This window comes from Strix aluco, chromosome 2 (assembly GCF_031877795.1).
Source record: "Strix aluco isolate bStrAlu1 chromosome 2, bStrAlu1.hap1, whole genome shotgun sequence".
NCBI lineage: Eukaryota > Metazoa > Chordata > Aves > Strigiformes > Strigidae > Strix > Strix aluco.
The window spans coordinates 7,143,578-7,165,299 of NC_133932.1; the positions used below are offsets into that span (position 1 = coordinate 7,143,578).

Sequence of the window (21,722 nt, forward strand, 5' to 3'; positions counted from 1 at the left end):
AAACTGAGGAAACCATTAGTGCTTCCTCCACACAACACTAATTCTTCATACAGATATCGTGCAGACATCATCGAAGCAATCAGGTAAACTTCACCTTTCCATTACTTCTGCCAGGTCCAAGAAGAAGCAAGCCCTAGCATAATTCAAAAAACTTGAAGTTAAAAGTAAAAGCAGACATTTCATTTGCGGTAGCAATCATCACATTTCAGCACAAGAATGAGGGAAATGAAAAAGCAAGTATATGTACTTCATCATGTATCTATATGTGTGTATACATATATACAAATATGTATACATTTCATTTCCTTTGCGGTGAGAACTTCAGCACACTCTCAAGGTGGACATCTCTGAGGGCAAAAATGTATTTAATCCTGTCCAGTGGATACAAAGATGTGCCTGATACAACGGAAAATTCTAAAATCTGCTACATGATTTGTCTGAGTTGGGGACTCCAAGAATGGTATTGTTACAGTCAAGGGCTCAAATAACCAAAAGGAAAATAATTCCAATTCACTACTTACGAACTCAGCAGAGCTCAAAAAATACATGATCTAAGGTGACTTAACATTTAGGGGTTTTCTTCAACTTCTGATCCTACTGTAATTTGAGTCAACTCCACAAAATGTTTGTTCATCTAACCCTGGAGTCCCAGCATAAACCACAACTTGTGTCATGGAAAAAGTAATTGTTGAATGTCTAGAATAGCACTTGCAGTATTAGTAAATGGAAATTCTATCTGCCAATGAAACAGCATTAAAACAAGACCCCCAGTCTGCGGTCTAGAGACGGAGGTGATCCACTACAGACTGTACAATTCACAAACATATTGTGAATTGTACATATGCACCAGAGAAATTTACACAAAACTTCAACATCCAGGACTGCCAGAGTAGCATCTTTCATTAAACTCACTGTACAAACCCAAGTTAATAAAAACAGAAGTCTCTCAAGAGAAAAGACAGGCTCAGCCAAGAGACTGAAAGCAAGGGCCAGAGGGGGGAAAGAATGGTGGGACTCTACCCAAGTCCTGCCAAGACGCCAGAATAAAGGGCTGTTTCCTGCTAAAACAATCTATGTTTGCCAGACTTTATTGTTAGAACTCCATTATGGAAATGAATAGGACCCGTTCACGCCTCAAAGATCCTTCATTTCTGTCTACAATGGGAGCTCTCTCCTGTGCAGCTACAACAGTGGCCAAAATCCACTAGAGACAAGGCATTAAGCAAGGCAGATTAGGAGAAGTCTCTCTACGATGGGAAGGTCTAATAAATCTCTATGGAAATCTCAGTTCTCTCAAACCTAGTTAAGACCAAAAAAATGTATATTCTCACTGCATACTAACTTCCCTTCAGTTCTGAAAATGATACACAAGCTAACAGTTTCATTCTGGCATAGAGAACGCTTCCAATGCTTTATCTGAAAGATAAGCCAGTCTCCCTAGAGGATTAAACATAAGTTATTTAGTGATTAAAATAAAAACAAATGACTGATTAGGAAAGAATTCCATTCCAACCTGGATAGTAGACACTAGAGGTTTAATCCAAAAGCTGAATCCAGCTGATTTCAGGAGTTGGATAACTAAATAACTTTTAATATCTGTGCCCAACAACAGTAGTCAAAAAAAGTTAAAGTTCAGGAAAATAGGAAAACAGGAAATAAAAAAAAAGGTACCAATTTTTACACATGAATCCACATACAGGCTACCTGTATTTGGAAAGCATTTCTCAAGTCACTTAGATCTTTCCTAAAGGTCCTGTAGATTACAACATACTGAACAACCCCATACTGGACGCCAGGAAACACCACGTGTCTTTGTTGTCTAACAGGTATTTGCGTTTCCAGCTTATTTTCCTCAGTCAAAAGCACTTTGCTACCTCCAACCTTCATGCTCTCTAGAAGAAAGAGATACGACACTGGGGACTGTCACAATCATAAATCCAAGGCAGGCACTTAAAAAACTGTCTGCTCAACCATCCGTCTCAGTACGTTACTGCCTAGACAGCCATTCTGAAGATGACCTGCTGCAGTAACCTGTGTACGTGCGCAGCTTGTTACATAAATCTGGGGACTCATTTCATTAATGGTTAACAAAGTGACCTCTGTGTGACAGCAACAAATTTAAAATGGGAACATGGACGCTTTTAAATTGTTTGCATTTCATTCATAACACATCTGAATGATACTAAAAATTGAACTCTCTCTCCCACTACAGTCTGAACTATAATCTTTGAAATCCTTAAGGAGTAGGGCCTGGTAATTTCAGTTATTTCCTTTCTCCAGAACCCATATGGTAACTATAGTAAAAAAATTTTCAAGATTAAATTTGCAATCTGGGAAAAAGCATTTTAGTGGTCTCCTTCAAAAACAACCCTTCAATTTTTATCTAACTGCCTTTTTCACAGCTCTCTTCGTTAAAAAATATGAAACATGACCAGTCATTAACATGATTAGCACAGTAACAATGGAGTGATCAGGTGGCCTGAATACAGAAAGAACAATACTTCCTCAAAAAATGAACCAAATTTCATCAGAGCCAACCAGTCTGAAGATCTCTTCTTAAAGTACTGAGAATACTGGCCAGAATCACTGAGGTTCACAGAGGCCTAGCAAAGTATCAAGACCAAAAAAGGACAAATGTCATTCCTGTCTCCAAAAATACAGGGAAAGAAGAGCAGTCTGGGAGGTTGTCTGCTTCGCATCAATTCTCAGTGAACAAAAAACATCTTTTGCAATTCCCTAGAAGATAACTAGAGGAAAACAACAGCGATCATGGATTTGTCAAGAGCAAAGCATGCCAGAGTAGTTTAACTTTGGCCTTGAGACCCATTAGGCTGTCACAGTAGAGGACGAGGCAGTAAACGTGTCTTGATTTTAGCACCACCTTCGGTTACAAACTGTAAAACAAGCTAGAGAAACTACCTACAGGGATCTACCCTATGGCGTTTTTTCAGCTATTAACTTAGGTAAAGAAACAGGAACATTTTTAAATGAGCTGCTAAGATTACAAACATGTTGGCTAAGATTCCTTGGATTTGAAGGTCTTGTACTTGCAGTGGTCCTGACTAAACACTCACCAGAGATGTTTTCTGTGCAGCACTCATGGAGAGGTAGAAGCAGCATCCCTGGGACTGTGGGACTCAAACCAATCTTCTCTTTGTATGACCTGAACAGTGCCTGCTAGAGTCACTGTCCTGAGTTTCATTACAACAAATCCAACTTTGAATGCCAAAAAAACAAGGACGAAATTCTAGCACCAAAGAGGAAAGTATTTTGTGTTAAAAAATACCAACCCTTGTGGCTGGATGATGCAGCTCTGTATCACATCAGGCTAAAAGAGAATCTACTTCCTGATGCATCACTCCTGTGAAAGTTGACAAGAGATGAAGATTGTAGGACATCAAAATGTACAGCTTAGCAACAGTACAGTCACTGTAATAGACCATGTGTGAAGGCCAGGGAAGGGTTACCTATCAAAGAGGGAAGACCAGGGTAGGAAAAAAAGGCAGCAAAATGAGAGGTTTATGTTTCCTTTAAAAGATGTTCTCAGAAAGAAAAGCAACATAGGTATTAAGAGTATTCTTACAGTAACTGTAATAGCAATAACTACTTTGCTACTAGAAAAGAAAAATGGTGCCAGAGACTCCTGATTTCTTGGAGACAAAGAACATCTAAATGTAGGCCTCCAGCTGGGAGCCTAGAAAGCCATCTAGCGATGCACGAGACTCTATAATCAAAAGCAAGATGTCACAATTTTTCTACTTCACTGGGGTAACAGGGAAGGTAGTAAACTACCTTCTGGAGCACATGTCTTATGAGGAGCAGCTGAGGGAACTGGGGGGGTTTAGTCTGGAGGAGGCTGAGGGGAGACCTCATCACCCTCTACAACTCCCTGAAAGGAGGGTGCAGAGAGGGGGGATGAGTCTCTTGAGCCAAAGAACAAGCGACAGGACAAGAGGGAATGGCCTCAAGCTGCGCCAGGGCAGGGTTAGACTGGCTCTTAGGAAGTATTTCTTTCCAGGAGGGGTTGTTGGGCGTTGGAATGGGCTGCCCAGGGCAGGGGGGGAGTCCCCATCCCTGGAGGGGTTGAAGAGTCGGGCTGACCCAGCACTGAGGGATCTGGTAGAGTTGAGAACGGTCAGTGTGAGGTTAATAGTTGGACTGGATGATCTTCAAGGTCTTTCCCAACCTAGATGATTCTGTGATTCTGTGTCTCAAGCATACTATGTAGCAGGAGCTATGTGGATCAGAGAGTCTGAAGGAAGTACGTGCAATGCTGACTAGGCTCCTCTCTGAACAAATTAGAAATCCATTATGAGGTATAGAGGAGAAAAAGAGATACCCTGTCCAAGAGTTTGAGTTCACATCAGTACAGAAATGCTCCACAGTTAATCACTGGCCTTAGCATGGCAAATACTCCTCAGTAAAGCTTAAGTCAAAAAATTTAAAAAAAGAAGGGATGGGGGATGGGGGGGAGGGGCTCCCCCTGGGCTGTGCGGGGCTGATACATAAGATTTTCTTCCCTGAGCACCTAAGCACAAACAGTCCCTATCTTTACTTCATTCACTTAGATTTTTTTTTTTTAATCAGCAGCTGTTACGGTTAGGAAAGAAGGTCTGAATTGGAGAAGAGAAAGCCTACACATGCTGGGATTCGACCACTGGCCACTTCTGATCTCAAATGATTTGTCTTTGTAACAGTGAGAGTACAGAGAGATTATCAGCTGAAGATACTCATGTAACAACTAACCCATGAAACTCACTGACTGACACAATGTGAGAGCCTGATTAGTAAGATTTAAGATGTAACTGAACACTTACATTGATAGCAACAACTTCTAGAGCTTTGCTGACAGGACTAAACCTAATTCATATCTTATCAGGTCATACACCAACAGCTGACTGACTCACCTTAATCAGATTAAGTTTTCCTCCTGACAGGTTATGCCTAGTTGGATTTCTCAGAATTTTATCAGTAATTCCCTGGAGCACCTGTTAGTCACCATTTTTAAGAGTATCTTATCAAAGAAATAGACTTGATGAAATGATTTTCTATAACCCTGACTTAAGAGACCACTGAAAAACAGTAAATCAAGGAATTTGAAAATAAGCTCTTAAAAGATACCCAAAATAATCAATGTCTCCAAAAATGTTACTTTCTTCTTAACCACACATATTATGACTGCATGTTCTAGTTGTGTACTGGAAATATGTACAACAAAAAGTATAGAGGAACTTTTCCACAGCATGATAAATCCAGCATAACAATGAACTACAGTGAAACAAAGCTAAAATCACAGAAATTGCATCTTCTAATAACTATGACTGCATTATCAAACACCTAAACATCAAAACTATAAGGCTGTCAGTAGATATGTACTGCTCAAGCTTGAAGACAAACACATTTCCAACTTGAAATTTGAACATTCTTAGCGCACAGCAAATACATGATCTGTTCCAAGCTGTCTGTCTGCCATAACAGTTGAACTACTCTGAAGTCCAGTCTGGCAACAGGAACAGCATAACTTAGGAAGCCAGTCTTTTTCTTCAATTCTTTTGAAGAAGCACTGAAGTACCACTTCAATTCTAGAGCAATTCTTTCCAGATAGACATAAGAGGGCACTTAAAGTGAGAGAGGAAAGTGACAAAAGCCCACAGCATATTGGACTTGCAAATTTAAAAATCAGAGAAACAAATTACTACTGTTATTTGGGGGTGGACAGTATGAAGCTACATAACCAACACTACCTTCGGGCTCTTGTTTTTTAAATTAAAACATTTAAAGAAGGAAGTACATTCTCAGCCCTATCACATCTAAAGGACAGGAGGTAACAGTAACCAGGTGACAACGCACTTGATAATTAATCTTGATCTGACAGTAGACTCAGAGGTGGCAAAGAAGTTCATATCAGAGCAAACATTAAGATGAAGTTCACTCAGAGCAGATTTCTCTATTACGCAAGATAAACCAGAATCCTTTGCTAGAGGAATGAAGGCAGGGGAGGGTACCTGCCAGGACACTGAACAGATCCCAAAGAGCCACCGTGAGTAGCTGGAAAGATAAGCATATACAAACTCTTTCAATATTTTTGAAGGAACTTTGCAGTTCTTATTCTAAAAATAAAGAGTGGTTTGAGTGCAAGATTTGCATGTTGTTTGCTTTGGCAAATGTATTACAGGGACAGTGTTACTGTTCAAATTTTAAGTGTTAAAAACCTAGGAAGATTTAGGTACACAGAAGTGAAATGAAAGCAAAACACCTAAAGGAATGGAAACATCCAACAAGCTTATTAAGTATGTCATGTCAAGACTCCTTAAGTCTTCTATATGGTTAAAATTCAAAGTAGTCATGCACAAATGAATACAGAAACAAAAAATATAGGTGGAAACCTTACCTCTGCCTCATAGTAACACATAAGCATATAGTTACTAAGTAAAATATCGGTTATGAAAGTTTCATATGGGAAAACTGGTTCTCCCTCTTTCCCTCTCACCCTACCTCCTCAATGGAAAGGGCAGAATCAAGGTCATTTGCACGCTATTAGCTGTCTTGGTAAGTAACTGAGATATGCCTGAATTTCCTCAGTCTAACCTTAAAAATCCTAGCTCTGAAATAACTCAAACATTCCTGCAACTTGTAGTTTACCCAGACTCACCACTACATACACCAACATTTTGTGTATTAGCGTATGTTTTAGCTTGAAATTCTCAGAACAACGACCCTGTGTTTGGGGGTAACAGAATTCAGTTGCTGCGAGGTCCCAGATCGCATGGATAACACCCAGAAACTGAAAGCCATCTCCGATCTACCTACCCTATTTTGCCTCACAAACAACATGAGACACACCTACCCTGACACCCATTCTGGATAAAGTGTGCCATTATAGAAACATAGCGTACCATTCAGGATTTGGATGATACATGAACGTTAGCATGATTTTCATGAAAAAAACCAATTGTCCAGCTAAGGGAAACGAATGTTCACTAAAATGATGCAACATTAGTATTGTTGTAATCAGATTGTTTTAATAAGTAATTCTTCCACTCATTTTAAAAACAAGACTACAAACTACATAGAAATTTAGATTGGTAAGGCAGATCATTTACAGACAGAAAACTTTATGGAGAAAGTTGCCTATAAACACATGCTCACTTAATATATTCCTACCTGACTTGGCTGATCGCCAGATACGATCAGTGCAATCAATTGCTCCCTTATTTCAATTTTGTTAATAGAATGGGGGGGAAGGGGCGACGGGGAAGGCAAGTTCCTGTTCCTTACAGGTACAATGGAAATCCCAAACGCATGAAGCAAATTTAACCACTACTACACCCCACCCGAGCTGTATAAGTACCGAGGCTGAGGGCTGACATACATCCTCTAATTAACGTTCAGACACTCATGCGTGTTTTTTTTTTTTCCCCCCCTGCTAGAGAAGACTGGAGTTGTATCCGGTAGGTACGTTTAAAATCGCAAGATAATGCTCTAGGGAAAAAGTAAAGATCAACGGTGAATAAGGTCCAGTGGTACCTCAGCGCTTGAAGGACCACCAGGCCACCCCCCAGGCGCGGCGGGAGCAGCCGCTGCGCCCCCACACCTCACTTGCTGGCTCAGGCCTCCCTCCCGCGCCCCTAAACCCCGTGTGCCCCGCGAAGGAAAAGCAGCTACGACAGAGGGGCGGCAGGGAGCAGGCGGCAGGGAGCAGCCAGCGGGGCAGCGGGCAGGACGGCGCCGAGAGAACGGCGGCCCGAGGGGCGGCAGGAGCTCACGGCGCCCGGTCCCGCCCTGCGCCCCTCAGCCGCCCCACTGCGCATGCGCGGACCGGGCCGGGGCGGGCTGGCGGCTGGGCCGGCCCAACCGAAGAGACCGGGAGGGACCCGGCGTCCAGGCGGGCCGGGGGAAGCGTCCCAGGCCGGTTACCTGGGCAAGGGTCCCGCGGTGCAGGGCCCGGATCAGGCCACTCGGTGTCGCCATGGCAAAGGCGAGAAGGGATGGGGGAGGTGCGGGGGGGAAGGGAAAGAGGGCAGAAGCCCGGAAGTATGTGCGCATGCGGCGTCCCCCGGCCTGCGGAATGCGCATGCGCCGTCCCGGAGTGGCAGCTCGAGGGCGCGGCCGAGGGGAGAGGAGCGGTCACGTGTCAGTGGGACGATCACGTGTCAGGGGAGCGGTCACGTGTCAGGGGAGCGTCGCGGAGGGCGGTGGGAGCCGCTGTGGCGGTCGGGGCCTCCCAGCTGAGTCTTGCCTGTGGTGCAAACGCCAGCGCATCGCTCCTCTTTTGTCACAGTCCTGCCTCATGCGCAGGTTGCTCTTGAAATTGCCCTTCTCGGCAGTGTGTCCCCCCAGCCCCTCTATAACTTCTGAGGTCTCCCCGGCTCCCCTCAAGCCGCCTGGCCGTGTCCACGCAGCGTCTCCACCAAGAGATCCGTGGCCTGGCCCCGGCTTGAAGATGCCTCCCTCGCATCTGCTCGCCAAACTAAAGTCGATCTGCACACAAAACCCTAAAAAGCTTCTCTCTGCCCTGCTTTGTCCCCAGTGCCAAGGCTGAAGCAGCTCTCTTCCTCTTTCACCCCTGACACTGCGTGTCCCCAAATCCAGTCTTAATGCCCATGTTGCTTCCAATACACCAGATAACCAAAACAAGTAAGTAACACTGAAGTTATAAATGCGGTTTAACGTGCTCCTGAAGATGTTGTACATCAACCCCATGTGCTGGCTCTTTTGGGAAGGGTGCCAGGTTTCTCCCCAGTTAATTACCCAGTTCAATTCCTATGCTGGGAAGCCACAAAATGCTTGTTACCCATGTTCAGGTGCTGTGAACTGCAGGCCATCTGTAGGGCTGGAAACATCTGAGGCGGTGTCTGTGGGGATTGCTACTGCAGGACCTGGGGAAACAAACCAGCAGTCAGGAAAGAAGGTGCTTGTAGGTCTGTTATCAGTGGCGCTACACGTCATACAGTTGATTATTTCCAGCAGCCAACTAAGCAAGATTAGTCCAAACCTTACCACTGAGGATATTACCATAGGATGTTCCTAACTGTAATATCCTGAAGTAATTTTAATAGCTTAAACTACTTTTACATAACGGTTTATTTATTTTCACTTTGGTGCATTGGTTAATAACAATTTTTAAATTTTAAAAGTGTATATGTACAGTGCTTAGTACATTATAGCCTAATTTTCATTTAGTTCCCCAGACTCTACTATAATACAAATTGTAAAAAATATACTTTGCACAGTCAATAAGAACTTTTGAACCCAGGAACTGTACATATAATTTTTTCACCTTTTGCATCATCACTATAGATACTGTTTATAATTTGAGCTGGAAACTTCTATGTGCAATGTTCATCTTTGTCAGACATTTTTATTCAGTGTTCTATTTCAGCAAAAATGTGTCAGCCATTTTTGAGAACTAAGCAAAATCACGTGAAGCTGGTTGAACTGTAGGAGACATCAAGGAAGAAGCTGAAAAATGGAAGAGTCCAGGTGATATTTTTTGAGGTTTTCCAGCCCTAAGGCCAAAAAATGGCTCACTAATGTGAGACTGAAGGCATGCTTTCAGTGAAGCATCAGGTGACAACCCTGCTGGTGTGCAGGTGCCTCAGCCTTTGTTTCACAACTAGAACTGTTCTCCATTGGAGACTAATTGGAGCAGATAGAACTGTCTTAAACTAATGTGGTGAAGAGGGGAATGTTGAAGAGGCAAATGGAATATAAACTTAGCTTCAAAAAGTTGTAAAGAAAATTGAGATAATGTGATAAGGAAATGTTAAGACGATTTTTCAGTTGTAAAGAATTTGAAACCAAACTCTTTTCTAGTATGTAGTTACCAAGGAGAAAGCCATCATCATCTACTAAATATAAATATAATGTTATTATAAATCAATAAAACATTGATTTGAGGCAAACTGATGAAGAAAAAAAGCTTGTGGGATTCAGTGATAAAAGACTAAAGGCTTAAGGTACTGTTAATACTACTTTAAAAATATTAGTGTTAAGTTTCAAGATTATTAGAATTTGAGTTAATAAATGGAACAGTAAGAGGTGATACTTTTTAGACTTTTGTAATACCTTTGACTTAGTACCACAGAGCATTCTAATTAAATGTACCAGAATAGCACACATTAAATGGCTGAGGGCTGATTAGCTGACAGCTCTCCAAAAGTACTTATTAAATCTGAATTGGGAGACTTTTAGTAGAGTTCTGTGTTGCCCCTTGCTTTGCCCTACTCATCACTGTTAGCAGTAATCTGGAAATAGATATTGAATAATTTATGTTGAAATGTGCCCTTGACACAAATATTGACAGACTTGTAAATAATGCTAAAAACATGGTGACCACTCAGACCATTCTGATAATAGGAGTGTATTAAAACAAAGCATGTTTTAAAATCAAATTGAAACAGAAGTAAAAGCTTGAATTAAAGTGGGTTTTTTTTCGGAGTTATTACTGTGAAGTCTTTATTAAACCCAAACTCAAGCTGAACAAAAAAGAAAAAATATTTACAATAGCTATTTAACACAAGACGAGCGCACTACTACGACAGAAATCTAGCAGGGGCAGAAGCATGGGATATTCTTGGTGCAGGCAGAGTGAGAGTGGTTTGAATGTGCAAGACAGGTGAGAAGAGAAAGAGGTTGGCTTGAGAATCCCAGAGAAGATGAGATGGCTCGCATCCTAAGAGATGGCCAAGTTACAGGAGGAGGAGGAAGATTCACTTCTCATGTTTATTGTCCTCTGAAATCTCCTGCTGCTGCTGAAACCCTTCTAACCTTCCTCATGTATGATTCCTAGACACTTTTCCCTTACTCATATTACCCCAATGCACAGTGTGAATCCATTCAAGACTGTTTAGATGTGCAAAATCTGCTGCTGAGCCCAAATTAGGAAAATACTGGTAATGGGTGAACATGAACCAGAACTCAGTCAAAATATCACTAGTGCAATTCTGTTTTTAATACTGCCAAGCGGACTGTTGACTTAGAAATCAAGAGTTCTAGACTGTATCTTTCAGATGACTGTGTGTCTCCTGGGACACAGTGATTCTGCAAAAGATCTGGAGTTTGTGTTGGACAAGCAACTCTACTAGTGCAGTCCTGTTGCTGAAATGATCAATTAAGTAATTTTTTAGTACTGGGGTACCAGTCAGTAAATACTAAGTCCACTTTGGGTTTCCATGCTCAGAAGGAGATACTGACAAATCAGTGAGAAAACTACAGAAAATAGCTGTAAGATAATTTAAGAGAAGATTTAGGCATATGCTCAAAATACAGGATAGTGCTAGGAGCAGAACAGAAAGTCTGCAATTCTTTTTCCAGGTAGAAAGACCTCTGTAGCTGGGCTGCAGCCCATAAAACTTTTATTTTCATGAAGCCTCGAGGAGGCAGTGCTTTACACTAGACCCAGCCTTGGTTGATCTGCAATGTGAATGGGGTCCTGGGAATTAGGGATGTGTAGAGGTTTTATACACAGCCTCCTTGTCTTATTTAATGTAGAAATTAGAAGGTGTTTGGTTGTTGGCAGAAGATTGTAAGAAGGAAGAATGGTTAGAGAAGCTGAATAAATTTTGAAAACCTGGCTTTATTCCTTGCCACTGTCAAAAATCATGTGTACTAAAATATTTTGTGTTTCTCACCTGAAAAATTAGCAGAAATTCTGTGCACTCCTAGCTAAAAGCTGATTTTTTGCTGCTGTGCTTCTAATATACCATATGCTAAAAACATGAAACAGCCTAAAATATTAGAACCTATATCTATTAATTTAACATGTAAGATTTATGCTTTATGCTTAATCTATTTGTGCTTTAGCTCCCATCTTTAAAATAAAGTAACAGCTATTCAAGTCAGCATTGTCAAAATAATTTCACTAATACTTTTGAAACATTCACATTCTCTGATGAAAGTTAACAAAGAGTAATGAATAAGAAGGAAATTAGTAATTCTCTACTCAAATTGAGGGATTATGACAGAAAATCCTATGGTAAGAAAGTTTTAGGACACCATTTTGAATAAAAATAGTTTTAAAAATTAACAATAATCAATGAAGCAAGACCCTTGCAGAAAAAATAGCATGCTATCATATAGCTAGAGACAGTATCATAATATTTATACAGAAGAAGAGAGGGAAATGAATTAAAATCACATCACAAAGTTGATGCTGTCATTTCTCTATTACTGAGTCTTTGATCATGCTTTTTAATGCAGCTTGGGGGAGGGGTAATTATAATTACAATTGGTTTTATTGTTTGCTACAGTAGTACTGTCTAAAATAGGATCCCTTTGTGCTATGCGTTGCTCAAGCATGCACCAGGTGACAGCTGCTGCTCCAAATAGCTCATAGTCTAAGCAGACAAAATGGACACGGATCAAAGAGTGTATGACACCCTGTGAGATAAATGAATTTGCAGAAATCACCATGTAAATATTGTGACTCCTGTTGTTTTTTAAATGAAGGATGTTGTTAGCAAGGTACTACCTGAATGAAAGAGCAAGGAAAGGGGATTTAGGCAAACTAGAGAAGGCAGAGAAAGGAGACCAGGTAGGGTGGGATCTGAAGAACAGAGTAAGAGGAGAAGTTGGAACACGCAACCAAAAAGCCGAGGAAAGAGTCCAGTCAAACCCTTCACATTGTCATACATAAAGAACTTCAGTTCAGATGTGTAGGTTGGCGTAGTTTAAAAGCACATCTTTGAAATTCTTGAGAGCCTAGAGGTTAGCAGCAAGGCTGGCTGAAGAGGGTGAATCAATTACTTTTACCTGTTTCATTTTACGTTTTACACATGCTATGGAAAAATCTTAGACCATTTTTATACATCTGTCTGTTCAGTGAAGCTTTGGCAGGGTAGTTGTTTGAAAGTGCTGAAGATCTGGCAGAGAGCATGAAGAAGTGTTGTATTATCTTTTGTACGCTGAAACTGTTGATAGTATCGCAGCATTGCAGAGAGCTATATCCTGTGAAGTTCATGGAAAAACACTCTACTGGTAGCCACTGAGAAATAAAAACACCTAGAATCTTCTGAAATCTGTAAACCTTTTCTCCCTATAATATGTTGGGAAAAAGAAATCTTTCCTACATGTTCTTTTGTATTATCATCAGTTATGGTGACTGTGTTCTTTACATTCATTTTGAATCTGTGTTTCCTGTCATGAGCAGATTAAAAACAGAAGAGAGTGGAGTGAAAGTTTTCTATTGCAAACATCTGTGTCTGAAAAAGGATTGTATTTCCATGTCCTGGAACATCAAGGGGAAAAGCTTGCCCTCCCCAGACACACACCTTTGGTTTGCAGCAATAAGGAGTTTATAGACAAGGTTGCTTTACTACAGTAAATAGAAAACCCAATTTTGCTATTATTTCCGGCGGTTAATCCAGCTTGGGTGTCTGAGGAGACCTTCGATCATTGTTCCCAGGAGAGAGCTATCTTATTTTGTATCTGTAAAATGCTTAATATATTTTTGGGTGTAATGTAAGCAATGTTTTTTATAACTCCTGTCTTTTGTATCTAAAATTCAGTTTTATATGCAAATACTACTGTCCAGATAAGTGTTCTTAGGGACTGTCAGTAGGAATGGTGAATGGACATACTTACCCTCTGTAAGTTAAATGAAATCCACAGACAGAAAAAAATGTCTTATGTCAACAGACTTCACAAAGAAAAAAATTAGTGCTGATGTATCATCCATATCTGTCTGCTTTTAAAGAACACAAGACTGGAAAAGGAGAGAAAAGATGTTGTAAGAAGCACTGGAGGCCAGATATACAGTACTTTCTCATACTTTCTGGTATTCTTACAGGAATTTAGCCCTGCAAAGAAGGAAATTTATTGGTTTAGATGCTGCCCTGAGACCTTCCTATCTCCTACATAAATGCCCTCCTTTTAAAACTTCAATATACTAATATGTATTAATGCAAATACCACACAAAATATATTACAGTAGATTCATGTACTCCCTAACCCCATTGTACCCATCTGTTAAGTTGTATGCAAAACTGGAACAAATCTGGGAAACAGTTTGATAAAATCATCATCTGGACTGGTTGTTCAGTCGTAATCTTCTTGGGCACTGAGGAGGCTTTTGCTGGTATGCAACAGCAATTCTTCCTTTGTGAAGTGGAAGCATGTGTTCAAGTAATAGTCCATGGACTATTGTTTTACTTTGGGCAACATTATTAGTGAGGATGGCCTTCTCTCTCCTAATCATTTCCCCTATCTGCCAAACTTCCTTCAGGTATACCCAACTGATGGTGGTATTTCCATACCTGCGAACATAGTAAAGACTTTTAAGACTGCAAATATTATTACTAGAATTAATAGAAAAGTGAAGAAAGCTTAAAAGTTTAAACAAGGTTGGAAAAATTAAGAAATTGTCTGTTAGGGAAAATCTCGTAAGCAAACAGATTTAGAAAATTTGGGAGTAGGCAGGAATTCACAGAGTCTGAACCTTTGTTTTGTAATCTGGTTGTTCAGTTTAGTAAGAGAACCTCACAGCTGCCTTTTTACAATGGCAATTAGCATGACATCTCTCTCACTTTCTCTAGAGGATATATTAGAGTGTGAACATTTGCCTGTGACTTACATGTCTGCCCAAGGTTCTCAGAAGAAGCTCTACATAATGAAATGAATCCCTCAACTTGCTTGTTGGAATAAGGATCTTAAAGATGTGAGAGTAGGGTACAGAGAAATCTGCTTGCCAAATTCACATTTAAATCAGGGGTCATTAAACACCAGACACTTTTGAAAAGTCATTGATTTAAAACCTACAATTTATTTTTATAAACTGGTCCAGTTCCTAAAAAATATGCCCTATTTCCAATCTAAATTAGTCCAATCTAATTTCCCTATTTTAGGTTGTATAACCTCATTGCCTTTTAAGCTAAACCACGTTTTATTTTCAGAAATCTGCTTCCCTTATAATCAAAGAATATGGTGGGGGTTTTTACTTAAAGAAATGGCATGGACTGATTTTTTTTTCAAAACTGTCATAAAGTAGGCTTTACGTATTTTAAATTATAGTTGTGGCTCCTTAATCTTTTCGGTTTTTCAAGCTCTTCCATTCAGGATAAGCACCAAAATGTGCCACAATACTATTGCTATTCTCATTATCATTTGTCTGCTTCTACTCAACCATCTGCTAAAAAAAAAATTGAAGTGTTACTAAGAAAGTTTGCAGATGATGCACAGATTGATAGAACAATAAATAACATATTTCTGAGAATAGTGTTAGCTGCTGTACTGCACTGAGAGCTCACATTCTTTCTGTCTGATTTCTGTCTACCAATTTTAGTGTCAGTGGTTTCCACAGTCCCCCAACTTGTAAGAGTGACGTTGTCTTTTTGTTTCCAGGTGTGTGACCTTCCCCATTTATGTGTGTTCAGACACACTGCTTGAATGAGTTCCCCTTCATACCAAATCAACCCAGCTGTGGATAACTCTTTCTCAACACTGTTTATCATTCCACCAAGCTGTACATCATCTGCAAACTTTACTAGAAGTGCTTTCATACTCTATGTGGTTAATAAAAATACTAATTGCTAAAATGAGATCAGGGGCTTAACACCTGTTGAACTGGTAATGATTTAACATCCTTTTAATGTACAGTTCAATATACATTTCACTAATTATGTTATGTTAATTTAAAAAATAAGACTGTCACAAAGTACCAAAATAAACACTTTACAAAAATGTAGATATGGCAGAGCCAAGTGTATTTCTGAATATCAGAAAGATTGAAATACGTAAAATGCAGAGTTGTTATAATTATCTTTAGAAAAATCATCCACGTGTGTTAATGTAATATTAAATAACACTCCCAGATAAAGATTTTCAGTGTTAATTTTTTTGTTTTGCCATTTATACGCACATTCATGGCTATTCTCTGACTATTGTGTTCCAGTCTGGGGAATGCAGAACACCTATGGTTTATGGGATACTTTGGGTTTGCAGCTGCTTTGTTTCACCAGAGCAATGAAAAGTTGCTGAAATAGACTCTAACACCCTTTGCTTTCTGCACTCCAAATTCCTGCTGATTTGTCACCTCCCACCATTAGTTATTCTTCATACACGACCCCCTCATTTGCATTCCCTTAGCCTGGCTTTGCCTTGTGAATTTATGAAATTTTCCAGGCTCACACAATCCTTCTCCCCTTGTATGCCAAACCGGCCCTTCGTTCAGTCAGAGTGACCAGCTGCCTAGAGCATGGTTGGGGGTGACAGTGAAACCTCCCTGCTCTGCTACCTGCTTTTCTTGTGCCTCAGACTCAGGGAGCCAGGTCAACCACTGCAGAGGGAGCAAGAGGATTCCATGGCCAGCAGCTCTTATTGGGCAGGAGGGTGGCACCGCCAAGCAGCATCGGTCCGTGTCTCCAGCTCTTCTGGCCTCTTGGTGATGGTGGCAGCGGCTGATCAGCTCTTCACAGCTTTTCCCTGAGCCCTCTGTCTCAGCTTCTCACCTTTCCTCCATCTTGTGGGAGAAGTGATCCTGTCCTTTCTCCTTTGGGCAGCGAAATTTGATTTTGTCCACATTACTTACAAGCCTGGAGCCAGCTGTCTACATACATCTGCTTTCCTCTCCATCACTCCTCCAGGGAGGGTGCTCCTGGCTTCCCCTTCAGTGCAGAAAATGAGCGTGATGCCTCCCACCTCCCTCTCAGCTTGCCTGTAAAGAGGATCTGGCACAATAGGTGCTTTCCTCCCAGATGCTTCATATGAATGGCCATACTTGCTGTTATTTTTTGTAACTAAAAGTTGTTTTGTTGTTGTTGTTGTTGTTGGTTTTCCCCCATGCAGAATTGTTCCCTTTTGGACTGGCCACCATCATCCATTGTTCTCCATGAAACAGAAACTGCCGTTGCCCTCGAGGGATGGTGGCTGCCTATACTGTGAGGCATCATAAAACACAGACCCCGTTGGGAACAATGGGGAAAGCCTTCTCAACGTGGCCACCAGCTGAGGCCTGCCACCGCTCTCAGCCCATCCAGAGCACTGGGGAGCAGCAGCCATGTTGAGGGGAGACGGTGGTCCACGGAGCAGCCTCTGGACCCTGCCTGAGGGGAAAACAAGATTACACACGACAGGAAAAATACCCAAACAAAACCAACTTAATTACAAGAAGCAAGTGAGATAAAGTCTTCGTGCAAGGTTACAGTGAGTTCCACTTATGTGGGAGCTAGCAGAGCTTTTAGCCAGTTTTGTAGGAGAGGTTGAAGTCATTTTTGCTGCTCTCTCCCATTGATGCCTTGACTCCCCCTTAAATACTATGAGAACAAAATTCTTATTTGGCAGTTTTAATAAGAAACAATTTTTGTCACAGAATAATAAGTGTTTCATCTATGAAGATGTGATATTTTTCCACCCTCCCTTTTCACTGGGTAGCCTCCTGCCTCATATACTCTTGGGTCACTGGAGTCTGTATTCTTTTACCAAGATAGGAGACAAAGAGAGGTCTAATAATGGGTGGTACTTTTTTTTTTTTTAAATGCCTGACTTCTAATCTCTAAGAAAATTAATATATTCAAATACATCTTTGAAATTACCAGAAAATTTGTTTTGTAATCAAACCATACATATTATACTGTTAAGGAGAGTACACTGTGTTTTTCATAGAGAGTAAAGAGTAATCAATAAAGCATACTGAGTTTGAAAATTCTGCCCTGACTCTAGAATCTTTAATTGTCTCTAAAACACACATTCAATGATAGAAAATATTTTAAAAGATGATGAAATTTGAGGGCATACCTCATCCATAATTTTGCACAAGCCATACTGTAGGAATGTTGTGATTGTTTTCAAAAACAAGCATTATCATTCAAGGAAATAAATGGGCAAGATCTTACTTAAGAGAAATTCATACCATTCAGATAATTAAAATCACAATTAGCATACTCACCCAAGTCAAACTGTAATCTGTTAAAATTCCATATACATAAGCCTCCAGATCTCCGTACTTTTACAATTCTATAGGCTGAACAGTCATTTGCTGCCATTATTCTTCACAGCAGAAAATTTCCTCTTGAGCATAAGTCTTAACTCTGCCACAGAGTGACACTAGAAACCTTTATAATTATGCCTACGGCCATTTCAGTGGCTTTGTACTTAAATTGATAAAGTTGATCTTTAAAGGTTCCGTATGTGCTCTCTCCTCCTCAGAGTAGGGACTGTAATTACTTTGGAAGTAGCAATTCATCTAGAATGATGAAGCTGCATTCTCAAGAGAGACACTGAGTTACTGGTATTACACACCTAATAATGTGAGTTTGGGAGCTGAGAGGCAGCTTTTTGGTTTCGAATCATCCATACATCCCACTCAGGGTACTAGGTGTAATTGCTGCCTTCCACACTGACTAAAAGAGGGAACACCCAGTGTTTAGTAATAACTTAAACAATGGAGCCTACTGCCCAAAGTAAACATTGAATGCAGGGCCAGAGGATCAATTAGAGCAAATGAAACAGTGGAAAGCAGGAGGAAACAGGCAGCGAGCAAACCCAAAAAATCATGGTACGAGAAATGAAATGAATACACAATGGCCTTGAAAGAAAGCCAAGGGAAGGAGCTTTTTGAGCCGAGCTCTGACCGCAAGCAGATCTGGGATCATAAGCAAAGCAATGTATTCTTGTTCAATCTTACTGTATTTCAAGAAGTGGGACTTTGTTTGTAGTAAAACAGGATTACTTCAAAGAAATACCTGGCTCTTGTAATCAATTTCTCATTCTAATGGAAACAGCCTGCGATGTCATGCACATGGGCTAGCTGCTCAGGCCACAGTGGAGATAGACAATGCAACCAGAGAAAGCAAACAATGAGGAAAAACAGGGAAGGAGGGCAGAGGGACATTTTAGAAAAAGACATGGCAAAATCGAAGAAAAATGAAAACTTGCAAGAAATTAATCTAAGGCACAGAGAGATAAAAGAATGTAGTCGGGATGTATTATTCAGCACGACAGTTGGTCAGCTGGGAGATGCTAGTGGCTCTGGGGAAGAATAGTCCCTAAAGTGTACCCATGTTCAGATTTCTGATAAAAAAGAAGACCCTGTCCCTATCGTCCCATTGCCACTTCAGAAAAGCAGCCCTCTCAGACAGGCAACCAGGCACCACGATGAGGGTTAAAACACATGAAGCTGCTGCCCATTTGGAACACACTCCGTCTCCTTTCACATCTGTAGAGCATTTAGCTGCTTGCATCTGGTTGTGTTTGCGCAAATATAATTCCATATTCACTAATAATTCCTGAGGCTAAAGGCCCCTCTCCTGTAACCTTGTTAATATTCTCACAAGGCCTGGTGTGAACGCCTCACAGCATTTGGATTAGAATTCAGTCTGGTGGGTTTTTTTTCCCCCCTGTCTCTTACTCTTTCTCTCTCTCGTACTTTTCTGGCCTCCAGTTTCCTGGCCACCCACATGACGAGACACTCTCCCTCCCGCTCTCTCCCCATTCTCAGTTTCAAGGAATTTCCTTTTGTCAAAGGCAAAGTGTGATTGACATATTTTCCCCCTCTTAAGTGCAGTCTTCTTAATACTTGATTTAACTATGTCCTTATGGGGCTCGTATAATCATTACCTAGGTGAGAAAGAGACCCCCTGCTCCCTCTCTACCATGCAATCTTGGGCTTCAAGCGTCAGACTGCTGGCTACTTAGCGCTTTTTACATGTTTTTTATTCACTTTTTAAAGACATTTTTATTAATTTGGTAGTGATGAGGGGTTCCAGATTGACACCATTGGAAGCTGAAGTCATTTGTTTGTCCACAAAACAGGTACCACCAAAGCAGCAGGACTGCTGGCTCCCCTACTAATGTGCCTTGGGATCCTCTTTCAAAGCACCTCACCCAGGCCAAAAAAAGAATCACCTTCCCCTCTGGCTTTTCTAGGGAGAGGCAATTCAATTTTCTAATCAGTTCTCAACCCTGATGCTAAGACTGATAAAAAACTGAGCCGGAGCTCACCCTGACCATAGTGTCACAGGAGTCAGGTACATAAGCATTTTGCTCATCCATTTCTGGTCACTGCTCTCTTTAGCATGAGAAACGATGGTTTCCCATTGTTCTCCAACCTATTTTTCACATGACCTACATAGCAACCACCCACCTGAGGTGTGCTATAGTGGTGGGGGGCAAGGGGTTGAAGGAGAGTGGCCATGGGGCTTGGGAAGGTTCTTGGGCTGCTGGCAGGAGAAGGAGAGGAAGGCAAGTCCCCAAACTGATAGCCTGGAGTCTTTAATGATCCCCTGGTTAATTTGTATTGAGCACCCGGCTGTACTGCTCTGGTTTTATCCATGCCATGTATATTGGGACAGGAAGGTAAAACTCTGCATTACGATGGCTGTGGGTTGGCTTTGGGAATGCAGTTGAGGAGGTTGCTCAGACTGAGTCAAACATTTTCAGTACAACTTAGGAAGGATTATTAACAAGTTTTTGACTAAATATTTGCAAGATCTTAGCACACCTTTTAATCAATATGAGAGCAAAGCAGAGTTTTGTTTTCCATTTAACAGAAATAGTCCTGGAAACTCATTGTTATAGCCAACATATAAGGAAACACTTATGATTAAGTATGTTGAAAATTTATGCCATATCATTATAATGCCTTGTTTTCAGTTGTGAATGAACTTTTCTGCATTTGAAATAACTATGGTGAATTTTCCCATGTCAGGGATTAATCTCTGTACCTTGCATCCTTCTTTTCCCCTTTCTTTGCAAAAGGGAGGAAAAATAATTAATTGAGTTTTCAGAAAAAAATTAGGGAGACTTTATTCTCACGTATATGCTAAAAAAAAGCCTGAAAGGGATACCAGTAAGAAATAATAATCTCTACCTGATTTGGATGAAAGACTTGTCTTTTGATCAGCAGTTGGGGCGGAGGATCCTTCTGATGTCAGACATGTATACTTGCCTATTTCCTTGAAAATTTTCCCACATTTACTCAAGTTATGAGCCTCAGAAAGTCCCGCTCCACACAAAGACATTAGAAATGCATGTTCTTTGAAGGATTTCTCCCTGTTCTCAAACCCAGGGGTGGATGGCAACCTTCTCTCCTACCGGAGCAGTGGGATACGTGGTGAGGACGTGCTGTCTCAGGGCACAGGAGATGAACAGTGTTGCTGCTTCTACTGTGGTTTCAGTGTTTGTCTGACAGAGCATTGGAGAGGAGGAGGAACCTTTCTGACAAGACTACAGAAGGTAGGGAGCTGGGGCCGAAGTACTGGGACTGAAGACATTGGGACAAAGAGTTGCTGTGCTCAATGTCCTCGTGTTCTGAGAAAGGCAGGGGGGGGGGCTGGAAACATGATGGGTGAGAGGCATGGACCTCAGATGCTTGTCTCCAGAAACAGAACAGGAATTTCCACACATTTGAAATGCAAAAATTAAATATAACAGAAAAAAAAAAAACCCTCGGAAATTAATGATCCAGGCTTCAGAGTACAGTTTGGATGAAAGACATGAACCACCTATTGAACAATGAATATAAAAGAAGACCTTGAATATACAGAATCTTCAACAGAGATCCAGTGGAAAATTGTTATGTGGTCGTGCAATTAAAGATGGTAAGGTAAGTCATAGATAGGGCTGAAATAAGGTCAGGCTTATTGCTGATAATCCTTAACATCCAAATGTTTGGCTTTGCAACATTAATAGTTTCTTAACATAATATTTATACAGTACATAGACCTGGTACAGCATATAGGCCAGGACCTATGCTGCTGGAAAGTGAGTTAGATTCTGTAGCTCATTAA

General features: G+C 40.9%; 1 protein-coding gene and 1 long non-coding RNA gene across 4 annotated transcripts in view; one reads left to right on the top strand and one right to left on the bottom strand.

The window, feature by feature from the left end:
- The window catches only part of WARS2 (tryptophanyl tRNA synthetase 2, mitochondrial), a 51,461-nt gene extending 43,427 nt beyond the window's left edge, over positions 1–8,034 (bottom strand). For 2 of the 3 annotated variants that reach the window (XM_074809484.1, XM_074809469.1), the window contains exon 1: positions 7,918–8,034. Coding sequence is in view for 1 of the 3 variants with exons in the window: in XM_074809476.1 (XP_074665577.1) it covers positions 7,918–7,971 (54 nt within the window). In the remaining 2 variants the exon portion in view is untranslated. The remainder of the gene's footprint in view (positions 1–7,917) is intronic. The other variant, XM_074809476.1, reaches the window with a different exon arrangement.
- LOC141916729 (uncharacterized) lies at positions 7,866–17,642 on the top strand. The gene is made up of 2 exons (XR_012621178.1): positions 7,866–7,978; positions 16,783–17,642. It is a non-coding gene; the product is annotated as an uncharacterized LOC141916729 (long non-coding RNA).
- Positions 17,643–21,722: the final 4,080 nt, after the last annotated feature.